The following is a 19,272-nucleotide window of genomic DNA, read 5'->3' on the forward strand; positions in this document are numbered from 1 at the left end:
AATTATTTATATACACTGATGTAAACAGCAGCATTTATAAATGGAAATGAACAATGTTTAATTACATATATTTTACTAAAATCCATGAAGAATGTGGTCTTTTTGAATGAGTCATTGAATCAGTTTTGATTTGATTAATTGAATATTTTTTTTAGTACACAAATTAATTTTTTTGTTTTTCAAAAGATTGCAAAACTAGTCTAAAGTCAAATAAAGCCATTATAATTTTCACTGTTGCTTAAGTGTATTTCGCCAGCAAAATCATAGTGAGTATATTGTTAATATTTAATATATCGCCCAGCCCTAGTGCATACTAAGCCTTTTTTGTTTTAAGTTTTCTTTTCTCTTTGACCTTTTTATTCTGTCTTGTTTTCTTTGTAAGTGTGTATGTGTGTGTGTGTGTCCAGCGGTGATGTGAGTGTTAGAAAAACATGTCCAGTGATTATTTTAATATGCAGAGGGAGTCATGCAGAGGAAGGAAAATAAAAGACGTCAGCCCAGCTGATCTGTAGTGTCCTGTTGAGGGGCTGAAAGAGGCCAGTCTCTGCCACACCGCCGCCCTCAGCCGAGGAGAAGGGCCCCTTTCTTCTGCTTCATTCCCTGCTGCTTACACAAACACATGCCATGCTCTCATCCGCACGCACTGTAAATGCTGTGTTCACAGTGAGCGGCTTTGAGCACCGTTGTTTGCTATCTGGGAATAGGGCAGGTGGGGATGGGCCGCGATGAAAGCCAGTGGCTAATCAGCCTCAAGTAGAGGCGCATCTCTCCTCCTCCATTTACACTATGGTGGAAGGGGGCCGGGGCTCTATAATGAAAATATTAGGAAGTGGGGCCTCATTGTTCATTTCACCATATGTCAGGTGGCGTTTGTGCAGTTATGGAACTGTAATTTCGAGCTGAGGCCTTTGACATTCCCAAAGGAGACTGTACGCACTCCCCGTTCTTCATGCCAACAGCAAACATATGTCTCAGTCATTGGAATTTGGGTTGCTTTGTAACATGTCGTGTGTTTGTCCTTGTGATAAATGGTGTTCGATGACAGGGTCATGAGAACACGCATATGGCCTGTTAATTGCTTTGTGTTCATGTTTGAAAACACAAAATATGTGAAGACATTGAGGTTGCATCCAAATTCACATGCTTTTACAACTGCACACTACAGGCAAAGCATTTTTGATAGTAAAACAGTACAGAAACATCCACATTATGAAATGTCTTGTTGATCTTGTTTATTTCTGTTTGTGTTTTAACATACATTAGCTTAGAATTCATGAATGGATCACTTTTAGATTCATTTATAAACTGCTATTGAAATACTGAAACATTCACTGTAAACCCGAATAAGTTGGGCTAACTCAAATTTTTTGAGTTATGATGTTCCTAATTTTAAGTAAGCAGAACTATCAAGTTTGTAGTACTCATGCATGTTAATTGCTCCTAACTTGAAGCACTTAGTTAGCTAACTCATACATTTTGATAGCAATTAACAAAAGATTTAGTTAATTAACTTTTTTTATTTTGAGTTCTTGCAAATCAAATGAGTTATTTACTTCACTATAAACCTATAAAGAAATTAGTTCATACAACTCAAAACAATGAAACAGTTCAGTTTACTTGAAATATGTCAGTGCTGTGAACTCAAAAGAAAAATAAAGCTCTAAATACTCATTTAACTTTACTAATTTGTTTAATTTAAGTTTGTCCTACTCAAACCAATTAAGTATTTTGAGTGTTAGGGTTTACAGTGTTTCATGGGCACATTTGGCATACTAATATAAAATATATTATGATTTTGTGAGCACTAATTTGTATTTTGCATGCTATTTAGGACAAATGGTAATGGAATTGTGATGAAGGGTGAGAAACCAAACAAATTCAAGCATCTTATGCAGTTTTTTTGTTTTGTTTTTTTGTTTTTTATATATTTTTCAGGCCCTGCAGAAGTTGGCGAGTCAATATTTAAAGAGGGACTGGCCTGGGATCAAACCAGATGACCAGAGGACAGACTACAGGTGAATAAAAAAAAATCCTCGTTCACAAGTTTAAGGTGGTATCATAAGGATCTTGATGTTTAATGACTGTAATTTTCCCGCTGGGTGCTTTACAGTGAGAGTTTGTTTCTTGAGTCTTACAACATGTTTCAGAGTAGTCTGGTGATTAAGTTCACTGCGATTTTACTGTGGAAAATAGAAATAGTCCTACTGTAGGACTGATATTTTTTTAGTTGACACTTGGCATGGTAATGAACATTTGGATATACATGATGGCAGTTTGTTTCAAATAGCTCTTTGAAATGAACTACAGTGACTATTGGATCATAAGAAGATAATCAATGTGTCCACTCTGGTACTTTTAAAATTTACGCTCAGCTTTCACTTATTTAATACAGACCACTGTGATTTAATGCAACCTGTAGGATATTCTTTATTTACCATGATTATATTCATTATTTATGATCATCACTAACCATGTGTGAAGCAAATTCCCAGGTTCAACTGTACAAATAGGGCTGTTGCCTTTTGTTTGCATGGAATGGGAATATTGGTCCATAAATAGCATTTGCAATCAGTAACCATGTCTTTCTTGCTGTAGGAATGTTTATGGAGTTTGGAGAGCTTATCTTGAAGGCACCGTGCAGGTGACCCAGTCTCGCCTCAATGTTTGCGAGAACTACAAGAACGAGATTTCGGACCCTGCCAAGACTGTACGCCTCTACAAAGAACAACAGCTGAAAAAGGTACCGTCCTCGGTTCTCGGACCTGTGCCCTGATCCGTCATGTGCTGTAAATCTCTAACGTCCTTTCTCTCTGCTCTCCCGCGGTGGCCGCCCGCAGTGCATTGAGCAGCTGGGTCGGATCCAGGCCGAGCTCCAGGATTCAGTGAAGGATCTGGCCAAGTCCAAAAAGAAATACTTTGAGTTGGAGCAGATGGCCCAGGCTGTGCGGGAAAAGGCTGACATCGAGTCCAAGTAAGCGCGTCTGGTATTGCAGGTGCAAATGGTCCCAGAGGTGCCCGGATCAGAAACACACACTTCACATGTGCTTGTCCCATTAATTGAGTCCCATTAATTAAAGAATAACCACTAGCAGTGGACAGTATTCTGGTTGAAAGAATAAACTGGTCGAAATGTGTATACATTTTATGCGATTTTGCAAAATGCTGCATTGGAAATCTTTAAATGTACGATACACCTTTACTTTAGACATTTTTTTAAGTTAATAGTACTTTATTTTTCATTAAAGGGTTAGTTCACCCAAAAATGAAAACTCTGTCATCAGTTACTCACCCTCATGTCATTCCATCCAAACCCATAAGATTTTTGGTTCATCTTCAGAACACAAATGAAGATATTTTTAATGTAATCTGAGAGCTTTCTATCCCTCCATTGAGTCTATTCACCCAAAACACTTCAGAATGTTCGAAAATGATAGAAAATGATACCTTATCAATCGAGCAGTTAAATCCACAGCGAACATAAACAGAAACTCTAAAATGCTGGGTAACATGCTAGAACGAACCTCATTGGTTCTCATGCATGAGCTTCCGTGACTAAATTAGAATGCTGTAAACAATGTTTATATGTCAGTATAAGCTTAAATTAAATCTGATCATCATATAAAGCGATCATATGGATTTATTTTACAATTTCTTTATGAATGTTTTGAATCATCAGCGTTTTGGGTGAATAAACTTTCAATGGAGGGACAGAAATCTCTCTGATTTCATTAAAAATGTCTTCATTTGTGTTCAGAAGATGAATAAAAGTCTTATGGTTTTTAAATGACATAAGTAATTGATGACAGAATTTTAATTTTTGGGTGAACTAACCCTTTAAATACTTTCACATTTATTTACATTTTCTTTTATAAATTTAGCAGACATGTTTAATCTAAAGTGACTAACATTACATTTAATGTACGCTTTATCACATGCATTCCCTGGGAATCGAACCCATGAACCTTCCGTTGCTAGTGCCGTGCTCTACTGTTTGAGCTAAAGGGAATGCAGTTTCCATAAAACTTAAAATGTCCTCCGCATTAAAGGCGCCAAAGAATATAAAAGATTTGTCGATGAGTTGATATGGCTTCATGATTAAATATGCATTTCCTTGGCTGATACTTAAGCCCCCAGTAGGGAATAACCCACTCTGTTCAAATCAATTTATTAGCCCGATGCAGAATTTGTTAAACGCACTCAACCATCTCTCTTCATCTTCAAGAGCCATTTGTACCCACTCTACAATTGCCATTTCAAAGCCTCTGCCAAGACCGGATTAGACAGAGGGGTGAAAGACCAGTCCAGTAGCATGGCATTGTGAGCTCCTCGCTCAGTTCTTCTATTGATTTTGGCTATCGATGTTGCTTAGAATGTCTGGCAGTAAAGCTGAATTAGAATCAGTTATTGTTCTTAGCGGCAGAAGGAGGATGGGAGGGAATCTGTTTTTGTCCTTAATTTTCATGCAGACTTGATGAATCAAATTGTATCGGACTCCAGAGCAACTCTGATTTCTAATGAATGAGGCTTTGTGATGTGCAAGTTATCTCTGAATCCAGACGTAAACACAGAAAATTAGATGTTTAGATTAACATTTCTTTAAAATTAGTTTAAATTACTTTTTTATGGATGGATTGTGCAATTTCTTTTCTGGCCTTTTATGTTTTTAAAACTTGAATTTGAACATGGTTATAAAAACCTACAGTTTTAGTTTAAAGGAATGGTTCACCCAGAAATGTAACTTCTGTCATCATAATGTTATTCCAAACCCATGTGACTTTTTTCCAATGGAACACAAAAGTAGTAGTTTTACAGCATGTCATCGGGCCTGTTTACACCTGGTCACTGGTGTTCTCTCTGATCTGATAGCTGATCTGATCGTGGAAAGACCAGGTGTAAATGCTCTCTGAAATGCTTTCTAGACGGATTTAAATCTGATTACTCAAACCACTTGAGACGCATTCCAAATGAAACTGTAAAAGTTTAATAAAAAAAGTAAAGTAAACATGCGAGAGTGTCATAGGCTACCAGTAGAATGAATTGAAGTTGAATAGTGAGGAACAGCCTCAAATATTATTTGTTATTTGCTGAAAATCTCACTTGTGCTTCCACATTTTCAAGCTTGGCACATTAGGATGCTAAGTCCTGCAGTTTGACATCAGTGCCACTAAATGGCATTGGTTTTAAATCCGAATATGCAGAATCATGAATGAGAGCTACAGTGGAGGTTGGCGTTTTTTAGTATTATTTATAGTATTTATTAATTATCTTTTTTTAGTTTTAGTAATTTTGTTGTTTTGTTGTTTTTTATATTTCTACTTGACTTTCAGTTTTAGTCATTTTAATACTTGAGCTTATTTATTTCAGTTAGTTGCCAAGGACACATTTCTATTTTTTTTATTATTTTTTTTTTTTTAAGCTTTCCATCTAATATTTATATTTTATTTTATTTTATTTCAGGGGTTTTTTTACAATTAGCAATATGATAGTTTTAGTTTTTAATTTTAGTTCATAATAACAACACTGGTGGATGGGAGGATTTTCAGCTCATATCAATTTAAATTTGGGTCTGTTTCTCATGCAGAGCTGTCATATGACTTCAGAAGATATGAAATATAGTGCACAATCACAACTTTAATGGTGATTTTATCTTTTTTTCCTTTATGGAGCTAAGAGCAGTGTGGACATAATAGCTCCTGTTATGTTCTTAAGAAAAAAGTAAAATAGGTTTGGAATAACATAAGAGTGAATAAATGATTAATTTTCAGGTGAACTGTATCTTTAAGATAAAAAGTTGATGGCAAAACCAGATTTTTGCCAGCTTTATAAAACCCTTTCCTTCCTTTCACAGGTTGCAGGAGTGATCTACTCTAGTTTGATTTATTATGTCTGTTTCCTCCTCGGCACAAATCTGGGAAGGTTTTGATCTGGGCTTTCATTTACCCTGCCTGTTCCTTCCGCTGGGTCTGATACGTCTGTGATTTATAATACCTGCTCTGTGTTCTTTCAGGTCAAAGCTGGGCCTGTTCCAGTCTAGGATAAGTTTACAGAAGGCCAGTGTAAAGGTAAACACCACTGTCTGTCGTTTTTTTTTTTTTAAACATTTTGCTTACGCTCTAAAATGTGGTCTGCTCTTCATGCCACGTTAGTGAGGCAGGCCATGTGTGTTTGGGTCTTCTGTCCGAACATTTTGACTGTGCTGGGGTGTAATTAAAGGATTAATACAACCAAAAATGAACATTTTGTCATATTTTCTTTCTTCTGAGAAACAAAGAATGTCTGAGCCTTTCCATGCATAAAGAAGTAGATTGTGATTTACACTGATGAGCCAAAACATTGACCACTCACAGGTGAAGGGACAAACGTTGATCGTTTGCTAACAAGGTCACGTCAAGTTCTACACAGATTCTTCAGTTCTTGTAGTCAGTGTGTTGGATGTAGCTAAAAGACTTTGGCTAGGGCCAAATTATGGCGAAATGACTGGGTCAGAGTATCTCTGAAACTGCAAGGCTTGTGGGTTGCTCCTGGTCAGCAGGGGTGAGAACCTACAAACAGTGGTCTGAGGAGCGATTAAACCACAAATCGTTGACTGGTTTTGGTGTCCATTGATGCACAAGGGCAACGAAGGCTATCCCGTCTGGTCCAAACTGATAAAAGGTCTATTGTGGTACAAGGCACCACATGATGACCCCTGTCCACCATTGAAAGCGCCTAGAATGGGAACACATGCATCAGAACTAGACCTTGGAGCAGTGGAGGAAGGTCGTCTGGTCCAATGAGTCCCATTAGCCTTTACATCATGTTAACAGCCATGTACATGTCATGTGCGTTGTTTACCTGGGAAAGTGATGGCACCTAGATGCACTATGGGACAATGACAGCTGGCGGAGGGAGTGTGATACTCTGTGCAATGTTTTGCTTGGAATCTCTGGGACTGGCCATTCATGTGGGAATCAGTTTGACACGTGCCACCTACCTAAACATCGTTGTAAACCGCTTCATGACAATGGTATTCACTGATGGCAGTGACCTGTTTCAGCAGGATAATGCAACACTGCACACATTATTCAGAAATGGTTTGAGGAACCTGGCCTACAAATTCCCAGATCTCAGTCTGATTGAGCATCTATGGGATGTGGTGGACTAATTCCAATCCATGGTGGCTCCAACTCCCTAGGTCTTGAAGGATCTGCTGCTAACATCTTGGTGTCAGATACCCCAGGACACCTTCAGGGGTCTTGCAGAGTCTATGCCTCGGCAGGTTAGAGCTGTTTAGTGGCACGCGGATGACCAACAGGGATATTAGGCAGGTGGTCATAATGTTTTGACTCATTGGTGTTCACTTTCCAACAAGAACAGAAATGTACCATAAAAGTAGCCCATACAACTCATGCACTATATTTAAAGGCTTCTAATAGCTGTAAGTGGGAAAAAATCCAAAAGTTGGATATGACTTGAGAATGTGTAAATGATTGTCATTTCTGGATGAACTGTCCCTTTAAATGGATGTTCCGGAGTCATGCACTTCTTGAGGTTTTGGACCTTGTGTGTGTTTTTCAGTTGAAAGCAAAAAGGAGCGATTGCAACTCCAAAGCGACCCACGCAAGGAACGAATATCTTCTCACGCTAGCGGCGGCTAATGCACACCATGACCGCTACTACCAGACCGACCTGGTCAATTGCATCAAGGTGAGCACAGCAATGTAGTGTTATTTTAGTATTATTTATATGCTATTATAATATTTATTAATATGTTTAATGTTTTAATTTTTGTTCTCAGTTTTAGTAATTTTAGTACTTTAGTAGTTTATTTCATTTTTTAAATGTAAGTTTTTCATCTAATATTTATATTTGATTTGATTTCATGAAAGTAAAGGTTTATTAAAGCACTTAATTAATTATTTAGTAAAAGGTAAATTTGCTTTGACGCTGCCTAAATCATCCTTTTGAGTTGTCCCTACTTTTCTATGTGGATAAACTTCTGGTTGTGCATTATTGGGTTTGTTACAATGTCAACAGTGCGTAACTTAATTTGACTGAATATTAGAATGTTGATTTTCAGGATTTCTGTGTTGTTGGTGATATATTGCACTTGATCTGAAAGTTTTACGAAAAAGTCATGTCTGCTGGCATGAATCTAGTACAGTGGGTCAGACAATGATGTAATCTATGGGCAGATCAAACTATGTACTTCCTGTGTAAATTTCCTCACAGGAAAAAGCTCTCTCAGAGAGAAATATCTGCATGCTTTCTTTCCTTGAGCAGTATTGCTCATTTATAACCAGACAAGAGTCGTCTAGTCTTATGCCACTAAGTGTGTTTACATACAACTACATTTTTAAAATGTGAAAAAACAACTTTATCGCCATTCTGGTGTCTTATTCAGTCTGTTTGTTTAAAAAAAAACTTCTCAGGTATTTAAAATAAGCTGATTTGTGGTAGTTATCAGCATTGTGTTGTGCATGTAAACACACTGACTGGAGACAGTATTGTTGTTTCTTTCTTGTGCAGATGTTAAATGCATGTAATGTGTGATTACGTAATTGAATGTTTGGTGTTTGTGGTCCAGCATATCTGGTTGTGTAAGTAATAGACAGAAGTTGGCTAGAACATTGAAGCATGTCTGGTATGTGTTCCGTTCTACTTCATGCTCTCAGGGTCACAGCACACTGCCTCTACGCTCATGGGACTTTAGCACAGCTTGGAGAACAAGAGTGCTACTTTTATTCTATAACTTAAAAGTCAACATGAAATAGCATTTGAAACCCATTTTGTTTCCAAATGAAGTGTATAGTCCAGTCACAAACAATACTGGTGACTATCCTGAGCTGCAGTGTCAAAGACAGCAGATGGAGGGGACAGAAAATTTTATATATATATATATATATTTAAAGATTATGTAATCATATTACATAGTTTAGCTTTTTTATGTTGTCTTGAACGGTCTTGACATCCCTTTCTATTATATTATTATTTTGGTTTAAAGTTTTAATATAATTAAATATTTAGGATTTATATTTTTGTCAAAATGCGCAGCTACGTCAGTATAGACAGATGGTGTAGTTAAGACATTTACAAGTAAGTGTTAACAGGGCTATGCCAACTAGCCAAACCTTGACCCCTTAGTAACTGCTGAAAAGGAAATGGAGGTGGAGTCGGTTATTACTTTTTGATGAAAGAGATGAAGACAATTGTTTTTTTCTCCCTTTGGAATAATGTGTACTGATGAATCGTGTACACAGGAATATGTATTAGGACTGTAAATAAGGGCATTTGGATTTCATGTTGGTTTTACCAAAACTCATGCACATGCACGGTCTGAGCCCATTTGCAAAAACATTTTTATCCAATTATTCAGGCCTTGAAATATGAAATAAGTGTCCGCTCCTGATCTTGTGCGATCGGGTCAGTGGATGTATGTGCCAGTATAAATCTATGCTTCATCTCCACAGACTGACAGCAGCTCCAGTCATGGCCTTATTTAGTGATGCAAGTCCTCGTTCTTAATCTTGGGCCGTTGGGAACGGATATCTTGGAGAATGTACTGGCCAAAATGACCGCCACATCCCCAAAGATACACATCAACCTCTAGGCAAACATTTCTAAATCTGACATCAGAGTATGTGCTTTTCACATTAGTAATAAGAAGTTTTATGTTAAAAGATTTAAAGATAAGTTATATGAATTTGTAACTGGATAAACATTCGTTTTCAGTATCAGTGTTTGTGTTCTGTAGTTCAACACAGAACAACCAATCTGACAAATCAGACAGTGATTTTACCATAGTTAGGATACAAAGGGAAATGTCACCATGATAAATATTAATCTTATAAATGTCACGTTTTTTGCAGAAACACCAATATAAGACACCTTTATTCAACATGTAATCAAATATATTATTTTATAATAAGACAAAATAATTATTTCATCAATTAGTATGCTTTATTACATACCTGCAAACTAGTCACTTTTTGGCGAAATATGACGTTTTGAATCAAAATGTCATTTATGTGAATCAAGTAGATCCGAAGTGTCCGCTTTACTAGTTACAACACAAAATAAACATGAATGAACATCCGAAGGTATGTTGAAAGATAAGTACAACTTACCGAAATCCGTATCATGTCACATGTAATCAATCAATCAGTGTTTCAACCACGGAAAGGCGTCAATAAAAGGCGTCAGTATTGTTTTTTTGTTTTTTTTTTCCCACTTTATTGGCATTAATCATCAATAATCTTGTACTTTTATCTAAAACAACTTCACAGGTCCCAGGTTTGCATATATCAACCATTTTGTTAATTGTCTCAGAAGTTCATAACAGATTGATTCATCTGTTGTTTAAATATTTCTTTCTCATTTCTGCTCTTTTTCTCATGATCAGACCAGATGAGCGTTTACCCTGCATATTTCCACTTGACCACGTCTCATACTATACATCAGCTTTGTTCCGTCACTGCGTCTAGAACCGAACTGATAGTCTCCTCCTGTTCTTACTGGAGGACATCATCTGCGCTCCACCCGCTTCATGTTTGACCCTGAGCGATATGAATGCAATCTGAGAGAATCTGGCTTAAATTATTGATAGATGGAGAGTCGGTGCTTCAGGCCCAACCAGCTGCCAAAAGAGTGGCCCACTACAGCCCTTCTCCTCATTTCTTATTGGCTGAGACGTAACCTTGGTTACGGTCAGCATACTATAGCTGTATATCTGTCTTGATTATTAACGAAAGTAGTCTCATCAGTCATATTTCCAGACATATTCTTCAATATAAATTCCATTGCTGTCAGGGTTAGATTTACGGAGTTCTAGTCTTCTGTTTTTCCATCGTACTTATTTTTTTTTTTTTTTTTTTTCTGCATTGTGCGCTTTTTAAGCTCTATGAACAGTATTTGTGGCATAATGTAAATAATTTTGACTTGTCTCTCAACATTTGTTTTATTTAAAAAGGAAAAATCACAATTATATTAATGCACTTCCAATGAAGGTCTATGGGGCCTGCATTCAAGAAAAATTTGTTGTTGAAATTTGAGCTGTAAAGTTCCTAAATTGTCCTTTTTGAGGTCAGAATACTGTTCTTATGCGGGTTCCTGTGTTTTACAGATACATAAAATAATAAGGTAACACTTTACAATAAGGTTCATTAGTTAAACATTGGTTAATGTATTAACTAACATGAACTAACCATGAGCAATACATTTGTTACTGTATTTATAATCTTCGTTAACGTTAGTTAATGAAAATACAGCTGTTCATTGTTTGTTCATGTTAGTTCACAGTGCATTAACTAATGTTAACAAGGTTTTAATAATGTATTAGTAAATGTTGAAATTAACAAAGATTAATAAATGCTGTATAAGTGCAGTTCATAATGTTAACTAATGAGCCTTATTGTAAAGTGTTACCAATAATAATAATAATTGGTGTGATTGTGCATATTTCCTAGATTTACAAGGTCATTCTTTAATAATAGAGGAGCCTGAAGCATTCCATTTTGCTTGTGCTGAGTCTTGACACACACACACACACACACACACACACACACGCATATATACCAAGGCTGTGACCATGTCTTGAACATTGGGGGGGACCAATTTTCAGCCATATTTGAGAAGAAAAAAGTCGAGTAGTTTGCATCACTGGATGTTACTGTCTGTCTTTCTATCGCAAAACAGCTGACATGTATCAAATGTTTGCTATTTACATCTTACCTGACTCTCTTTCAACGTTAAACTGAATTCACGCTCTGCTTCTGTAAACAGTAAACCCTGCCTACTTTGATTTGATTGGCCATCTCAATCATTTTGACATTGACGAGCGCTGTTAGACCGCTGAGGCAGACCAGTCACCAGACTAAAAATGTGACTTTTAAACCTTTTTGTCATCCTAACAACACAGATAGCTGCGTAATGAAGTGCAGAAGAGCAGTGCAAGAATTTCAGATATTTGAGGGTCTTTTGTCATTATGGCCCTGATATACTCCCCGGCCACTTTATTAGGTACACATTGCTACTACCTGGTTGGACCCTTTTGCCTTAATTCTTAAAACTACGTTCAAAGTCACTTAAATCACCTTTCTTCCCTATTCTGATGCTCAGTTTGAACTTCAGCAGATCTTCTTGACCATATCTACATGCCTAAACGCATTGAGTTGCTGCCATGTGGTTGATCAGGTGTACCTAATAAAGTGGCCAGTGAATGTGTATTCTGTATGAATATAAAATTTCTAAATTTCAAGATCTTTTGCAACACTGAGAAACCTCATTCTCCGATTTCATATTGTTATGATCCTATTTCGAGTTGGGTTCGTCTTGATTTTGCCTTAAATGTTTAATGGCACAAAATCAGAAGAAAGAGAGAGGGGGAATTCTGCTTTCAGGATTGTGGGTTTTCCCCACAGATTGTCATCGCTGTATTGTTTTGTACTTGTAAATGTGTGAGCAAAGAGGTGAGAAATGTGTGTGTTTTGCGTGTATTCTTAGCTCTTGTTCCTGTTTTTGTGTGTGAACTAGTCAGCATCTATATATATATATAAACACCATCAGCATTGTGTCACACTTCTGCTTTGGGTATGTATAGAAAGTTACAATTTACTGAACTCTGAGAAAATGTGGCCTCCCTAGAAACACACAAACACACATATGAGCAACATGCTTGCTGAGAGCTTAAAGGAGTAGCACGATCACACCCAAAAATGAAAATTCTGTCATCGTTTACTCACCCTCATGTCTTTTCCAAACCAGTATGGCTTTCTTTTGTGGAACCCAGGCAGAATGCGATGACAGAATTTTCTTTGAAGTGAACTTAGCATTTTAAATCATTCTTTGCACTACCGTTCAAAAGTTTAGGGTCAGTAAGAATTTTTTTTTTTTTTGGAAAGGAAATACTGTTATTCAGCAAGGATGGGTTAAATTGCTCAAAAGTGACAGTAAAGACATTTATAATGTTACAAAATAAAGCAATAAGCCGTGGTTTACAGTGAATTTATAACAGCTAAGGGGTGTTGTTAGGTGCGTACAACGCCCCTTAGCTGTTAAAAATTCACTGTAAACCACAACTTCACGAGGCTTATTGCTTTTATAAAATGGTTACCACACAATACAAATATTAAAGTCAAAAAATATGTATCAATGCAACTTTCATGAAGTAAAATCATTAAAAGGCTTCCTTCCGCTGGAAAAAAATAGTCCCTGACCATGAACAGCAACAGAAGTTACATACAAGATCGCAGCAGACATTCAAACAGATTTTTTATTATGAACATAGGACTGACCTGAAGGAAAATGCTAAATTTGAATGCAGGTAATACACTCGGTCACTCGATATCTCTCTCACAGAACTCTTATACATAATGCAGTAAGCTTCAATTAACAAAATCAATAGAGAACAAACATATGTTTACATTGCTAAGAGTGGTTTCTAGCAACATACACATTCAGTGGTGCATTGATACTTATGTAATATAACAGTCAGCTGTATATTTTTGGGAATTTTACAACGGCTTTGAACACGGATCAACCAATCAGAATCGAGGGCCGGAACTATCCGTTTTATAATATTCAATTTTAAATAATTGTTGTTCTTTTGACCTTTCTAAATAATCCTGGAAAAAACTAATCACAGTTTCCACAAAAATATTAAGCAGCACAACTGTTTTCAATATTGATAATAATAATAAATGTTTCTTGAGCAGCAAATCAGCATATCATAGTGATTTCTGAAGGATCATGTGACACTGAAGACTGGAGTAATGATGCTGAAAATTCATCTTTGCATCACGGGAATAAATTACATTTTAAAATAAATTACAGTAGAAAAAAAGTTCTTTTAAATTGTAATATTATTTCACAATATTACTGTTTTTACTGTACTTGTAATCAAATAAATGCAGCCTTGGTGAGCAGAAGAGACTTCTTTCAAAAATATTTAAAAAATTCTTACAAAGCCTGAACTTTTTGACATTATTGTATAATGTTGACACTTAAATGTTTCGCTTTATAATTAACTATAATGATTTAATTTAGTTTAGGTTGGATTTTTTTTTTTTTCCCTTTACACCTCACAGTTTAGACTTACTGTAAAATTGTATAAATATAATTTTAATTTTAATAGCCTTCATTTATAGCCAACAGATGGTCAGCGCTAAATGTGCACCACAGGTTAATATCAAGTCTCAGTGAAATCTTCCAAAGTGTGTGTGTGTGTGTGTGTGTGTGTGTGTGTGTGTGTGTGGTTCATTAATTCCCTGTAGAAGGCATTGGGGTGTAAAGTGAAGCATTTATAATGCAGCAGAAGTGTTTGTTCAGCTGATGCTTGTGTTTGCTTTATGTCTTTTCCTGTGTTGTGTGTGTATGTGTGTTTGTGCATCCTGGTGTGCTTGTAACCACGGGCCACATGAATTATAGTTTTTCACACATGGAGCCACATTTGGGAATGTTTCTGAGAATTTGTGAATGCGCAGTCACCTTTGAAAGGCAAGGAAATGAATCATTCCACATTTGAGCCAGTGTGGTGGGTGGAGGTGGACGGGATCCTATCAGAAGGAAGCACAGCCCCTCTCTCTCCATCTCTCTCATGCATACGACACTCATGTGCTTCCTGACAGTGCCGGTACCTGCCGTAACCCAACGGACCCGGAGTGTCATTTCCAGCTCACCCACAGCAAACAGTCGTACAAATCAAAGCCTGTTTTCAAAATGCATTCCTTCCCAGTGCTGCTAAACATGGAGGGAGTATGAGAGAGAGGGAGACGGAGGGGAAAAGCAGAGGTTTCGAGTTTTGTTTTTGCACATTGAGGCCTTGGAATCTGAACTGGCTAACCTTTCCCAGCAGCTGCTGCTGTTTGAACAATCTGCTCTGATCCAAGCGTCACACAGTCCAGAGAAAACAAGCCGTCTGTTCTGTGCTTGTTTGGCCACAAGGGGGCCAAGAGGACGAGACAAGAGAGATGTTTGTCCTTCTGTCTGTCTCTCATACAAATGTGTTTAAACCACAGTTTCGTCTGTCTGTCTGTCTGTCTGTCTTTATCAATTTTTCTGTCACTTTGTCGTTGTTCTTTCTATCTGGTTTTGTCTATCGTTTTGTCTATCTAAATTCATTCTTTCTATCAATCTATCTGTCTGTCATTTTATCCATCATTCTTTCTATCATTCTATTTTTTCTATTTCAGTCATTCTGCTTATATTGATAATTCTTTCTGTCGTGTGACAGTTATTCTATCTGTCATTCTTTCTTTTTCATTCTGTCATTCTTTTATTGTAGTGTTCTGTCATTCTGTCGTTATCTGTTTTTCTATCATTTCATCATTTTATTATTTATTTCTGTCATTCTGTCTGTGGTTTTGTCTTTATATCTGTCTGTCTATCATTCTTAATTCTGTTGTCATTCTTTCCATAGTTCTTTTTTTCTTATTCTACCATTATCTATCATTATTTCTATCATTCCATCTCTGTCATTTTGTCATTTATGCTATCATTCTTAATTCTTTGTCTTTCTGTCATTCCATCTGTTGTGCTTTAACCATTTTTTCAATCATTCTGTCTGCCATTTTTGTCTTTTTTTTTTTTCTATTCTGTCTATTGTTCTCTCTGTCTGTTATTCTATTTGTTGTACTTTCTGTTGTTCATTCTCTGTCTATCATTCTATCATTAGGGGCTTTCACATAGGAGGAACCATTTCATAGTTCCTAGAACTATTGTCTGAAGTACCCAGATTTTGCCATGTTCGCACCGGAGGAACTAGGAACGATTTTAGTTCTAGGAACTCCTTTTGGGGGAACTAAATTAGCTCCTACTTCAGAGAAGGGTCTAAACCAGCACTATATGAACTATCAGTGACGCGAGTGTACGTTGATTGGTCAAACGCATGTCAAACACGTTTCCATTCCATCTCCATTATCACGAAACCCACGATACAAGAAACCCATGACACACAACAAACACAGCTCCGATCACGGCATCCTAAATCCACCAGCTTTTAGCATTTGTAAATGCCGCGCTTAAAGACGCCACTGTCAGCCGCTTCACAGTTCCTATTCCAGGTGCGAATGCAACCAGGAACATGGCCCGGGGGAGAAATTAGTTCTCGGGGAACTATCCTAACTGAGTTCATAGAACTGTTCGGTGCGAAAGCCCCTATTCTCATTTCTCTCTTTGGTACCTCCGACCCTTTCTGAAAACACAAGGAGATTTGTTATTCATTCAGTACAAATACAGAGTGTGTGATCTGTCTTTCTCTGTGTCTGTGTGTGTCTCTCTTTAGGGTCTGGAGGGGAACGTATACGACCATGTGAAGGATTATCTGATATCCTTTTGTCGGACCGAGTTGGAAGCGTTTCAAGCCATCCACAGCACCTTCCAGTTCCTCCTGGAGAAGTCCAGTCGAGTGAGTCACACACTCTCTCTCTTCTTACATAGTTTCATCACTCTCTCAATTTTCTTCTTCATTCCCAGAAATAGATTCGCTCTGCCAGCTCCTCATTATCGGCTCCCCTATGAAGAAAACCCCTCACACACACATCATTCCTCCACTGTGCTGACAAACACATCTGTCTGAGCACTATTTTACTAGCCAAGGGGGCCTAATTTTACATACCACTGTGTGAGAGAGAGTTACGCAAGCATTTTTCCTGCTCAAGCTCTTAAAGGGATAGTTCAAGAAAAAAATAATACAATCCCGAATTCCGGAAAAGTTGGGACGTTTTTTAAATTTAAATAAAATGAAACCTAAAAGACTTTCAAATCACATGAGCCAATATTTTATTCACAATAGAACATAGATAACATAACAAATGTTTAAACTGAGAAATTTTACAATTTTATGCACAAAATGAGCTCATTTCAAATTTGATGCCTGCTTCAGGTCTCAAAATAGTTGGGACGGGGGCATGTTTACCATGGTGTAGCATCTCCTCTTCTTTTCAAAACAGTTTGAAGACGTCTGGGCAACGAGGTTATGAGTTTCTGGAGTTTTGATGTTGGAATTTGGTCCCATTCTTGCCTGATATAGGTTTCCAGCTGCTGAAGAGTTTGTGGTCGTCTTTAACTTATTTTTTCGTTTAATGATGCACCAGATGTTCTCTATAGGTGAAAGGTCTGGACTGCAGGCAGGCCAATTCAGCACCCGGACTCTTCTACGATGAAGCCATGCTGTTGTAATAGCTGCATGTGGTTTTGCATCGTCCTGCTGAAATACACAAGGCCTTCCCTGAAATAGCCGTCGTCTGGAAACCTTTATATACCTTTCAGCATTCATAGTGCCTTCCAAAACATGCAAGCTGCCCATACCGTATGCACTAATGCACCCCCATACCATCAGAGAAGCTGGCTTTTGAACTGAACGCTGATAACACGCTGGAAGGTCTCCCTCCTCTTTAGCCCGGAGGACACAGCATCTGTGATCTCCAACAAGAATGTCCAATTTGGACTCGTCTGACCATAGAACACTTTTCCACTTTGAAACAGTCCATTTTAAATGAGCCTTGGCCCACAGGACACGACAGCGCTTCTGGACCATGTTCACATATGGCTTTCTTTTTGCATGATAGAGCTGTAGTTGGCATCTGCAGATGGCATGACGGACTGTGTTTACCGACAGTGGTTTCTGGAAGTATTCCTGGGCCCATTTAGTAATGTCATTGACACAATCATGCCAATGAGTGATGCAGTGTCGTCTGAGGGCCCGAAGACCACAGACATCCAATAAAGGTCTTCGACCTTGTCCCTTACGCACAGAGATTTCTCCAGTTTCTCTGAATCTTTTGATGATGTTATGCACTGTAGATGATGAGATTTGAAAAGCCTTTGCAATTTGACATTGAGGAACATTGTTTTCCACAATCTTTTTGCTCACTCTTTCACAGATTGGAGAGCTTAAGCACATCTTTACTTCTGAGAGACTCTGCCTCTCTAAGACATCCCTTTTATAGCTAATCATGTTACAGACCTGATATCAATTAACTTAATTAGTTGCTAGATGTTCTCCCAGCTGAATCTTTTCAAATTTCTTGCTTTTTCAGCCATTTGTTGCCCCCGTGCCAACTTTTTTGAGACCTTTAGCAGGCATCAAATTTGAAGTGAGCTCATTTAGTGGATAAAAGTGTAAAATGTATCTGTTTAAACAGGTATGTTATCTATGTTCTATTGTGAATAAAATATTGGCTCATGTGATTTGAAAGTCTTTTAGTTTTCATTTTATTCAAATTAAAAAACCTCCCAACTTTTTCAGAATTCGGGTTGTAGTTCTGTCATCATTTACTCAACCTGTGCGACTTTCTTTCTTATGCAGAACACAATAGAAGATATTTTGTTGAACATTCGGGTCCAAACAACATTGGATCCCATTGACGTTTTACAAACATTCTTGTATGTTCCACAGAAAAAACATATGTTTTGGATGAACTCTCCCTTTAAAGGGACATTTTACTTGTCATATACACTTGCATCATGTTTGTTAATTAGTTTTGTTTTTATGTCCAGGTGATGCAGGATTTCAACCAGCAGTTGTTCCTGCAGGAGAACCCTGTGTTTCACAAAGCACAAGACTTCCAGTTCCAGCCCAGTGACAGCGATACAGTGAGTTTCATGCATGCAGGTTTATAAACTGTATCTAGACAGATCAAGGACTCCTATACTATGGTTCATACATTTGGGTCAGTTAATTTTAATTTTATTTTTTTCCATTTGGAAGAAATTAATACTTTCATTCATCAAGGACGCATTAAATTGATCAAAAGTGACAGTAACGACATTTATAATGTTAAGGAAGATTGCTATTTCAAATAAATGCTGTTCTTTTTTTGAACTTTCTATTCATGAAAGATTCACGTTTTCCACAGAAATATTAAGCAGCACAACGGTTTTCAACATTGATAATAATAAGAAGGGTTTCTTGAGCAGCAAATCAGCATATTAGAATGATTTCTGTAGGATCAAAGAAGCTGAAAATTCAGCTTGCCATAACAGGAATAAATTACATTTTAAAATATATTCAAATAGAAAATGGTTCTCTTGTCGGTGCCAATAGCCTAGTAGTTAGTGCGCCGACATATGGTGCAAATGCGTTCACAGCGACCCAAGTTCGATTCCCGTCTCGAGGTCCTTTGCCGATCCTGCCCTCCTCTCTCTGCCCAGTGCTTTCCTGTCTGCTCTCTACTGTCCTCTCCAAATAAAGACACAAAAAGCCCATAAATATAACTTAAAAAAAAAAAAAGAAAAAAAAATGGTTCTTTTAAATTGTAATAATATTTCACAATATTACTGTTTTTACTGTATTTT

At 37.3% G+C, this 19,272-nt stretch overlaps 1 protein-coding gene across 2 annotated transcripts in view; it reads left to right on the forward strand.

The window, feature by feature from the left end:
- Positions 1-19,272, forward strand: part of LOC127499521 (F-BAR and double SH3 domains protein 2-like) — a 102,025-nt gene that overhangs the window by 58,263 nt on the left and 24,490 nt on the right. For both annotated transcript variants that reach the window (XM_051869885.1, XM_051869886.1), the window contains exons 4-10: positions 1,936-2,015; positions 2,596-2,740; positions 2,838-2,971; positions 6,008-6,062; positions 7,558-7,686; positions 16,259-16,381; positions 18,475-18,570. In XM_051869885.1, the coding sequence (XP_051725845.1) occupies positions 1,936-2,015; positions 2,596-2,740; positions 2,838-2,971; positions 6,008-6,062; positions 7,558-7,686; positions 16,259-16,381; positions 18,475-18,570 (762 nt within the window). The remainder of the gene's footprint in view (positions 1-1,935; positions 2,016-2,595; positions 2,741-2,837; positions 2,972-6,007; positions 6,063-7,557; positions 7,687-16,258; positions 16,382-18,474; positions 18,571-19,272) is intronic.

The sequence above is a fragment of the Ctenopharyngodon idella genome, chromosome 18 (genome assembly GCF_019924925.1).
Source record: "Ctenopharyngodon idella isolate HZGC_01 chromosome 18, HZGC01, whole genome shotgun sequence".
Taxonomy (NCBI): Eukaryota; Metazoa; Chordata; class Actinopteri; order Cypriniformes; family Xenocyprididae; genus Ctenopharyngodon; species Ctenopharyngodon idella.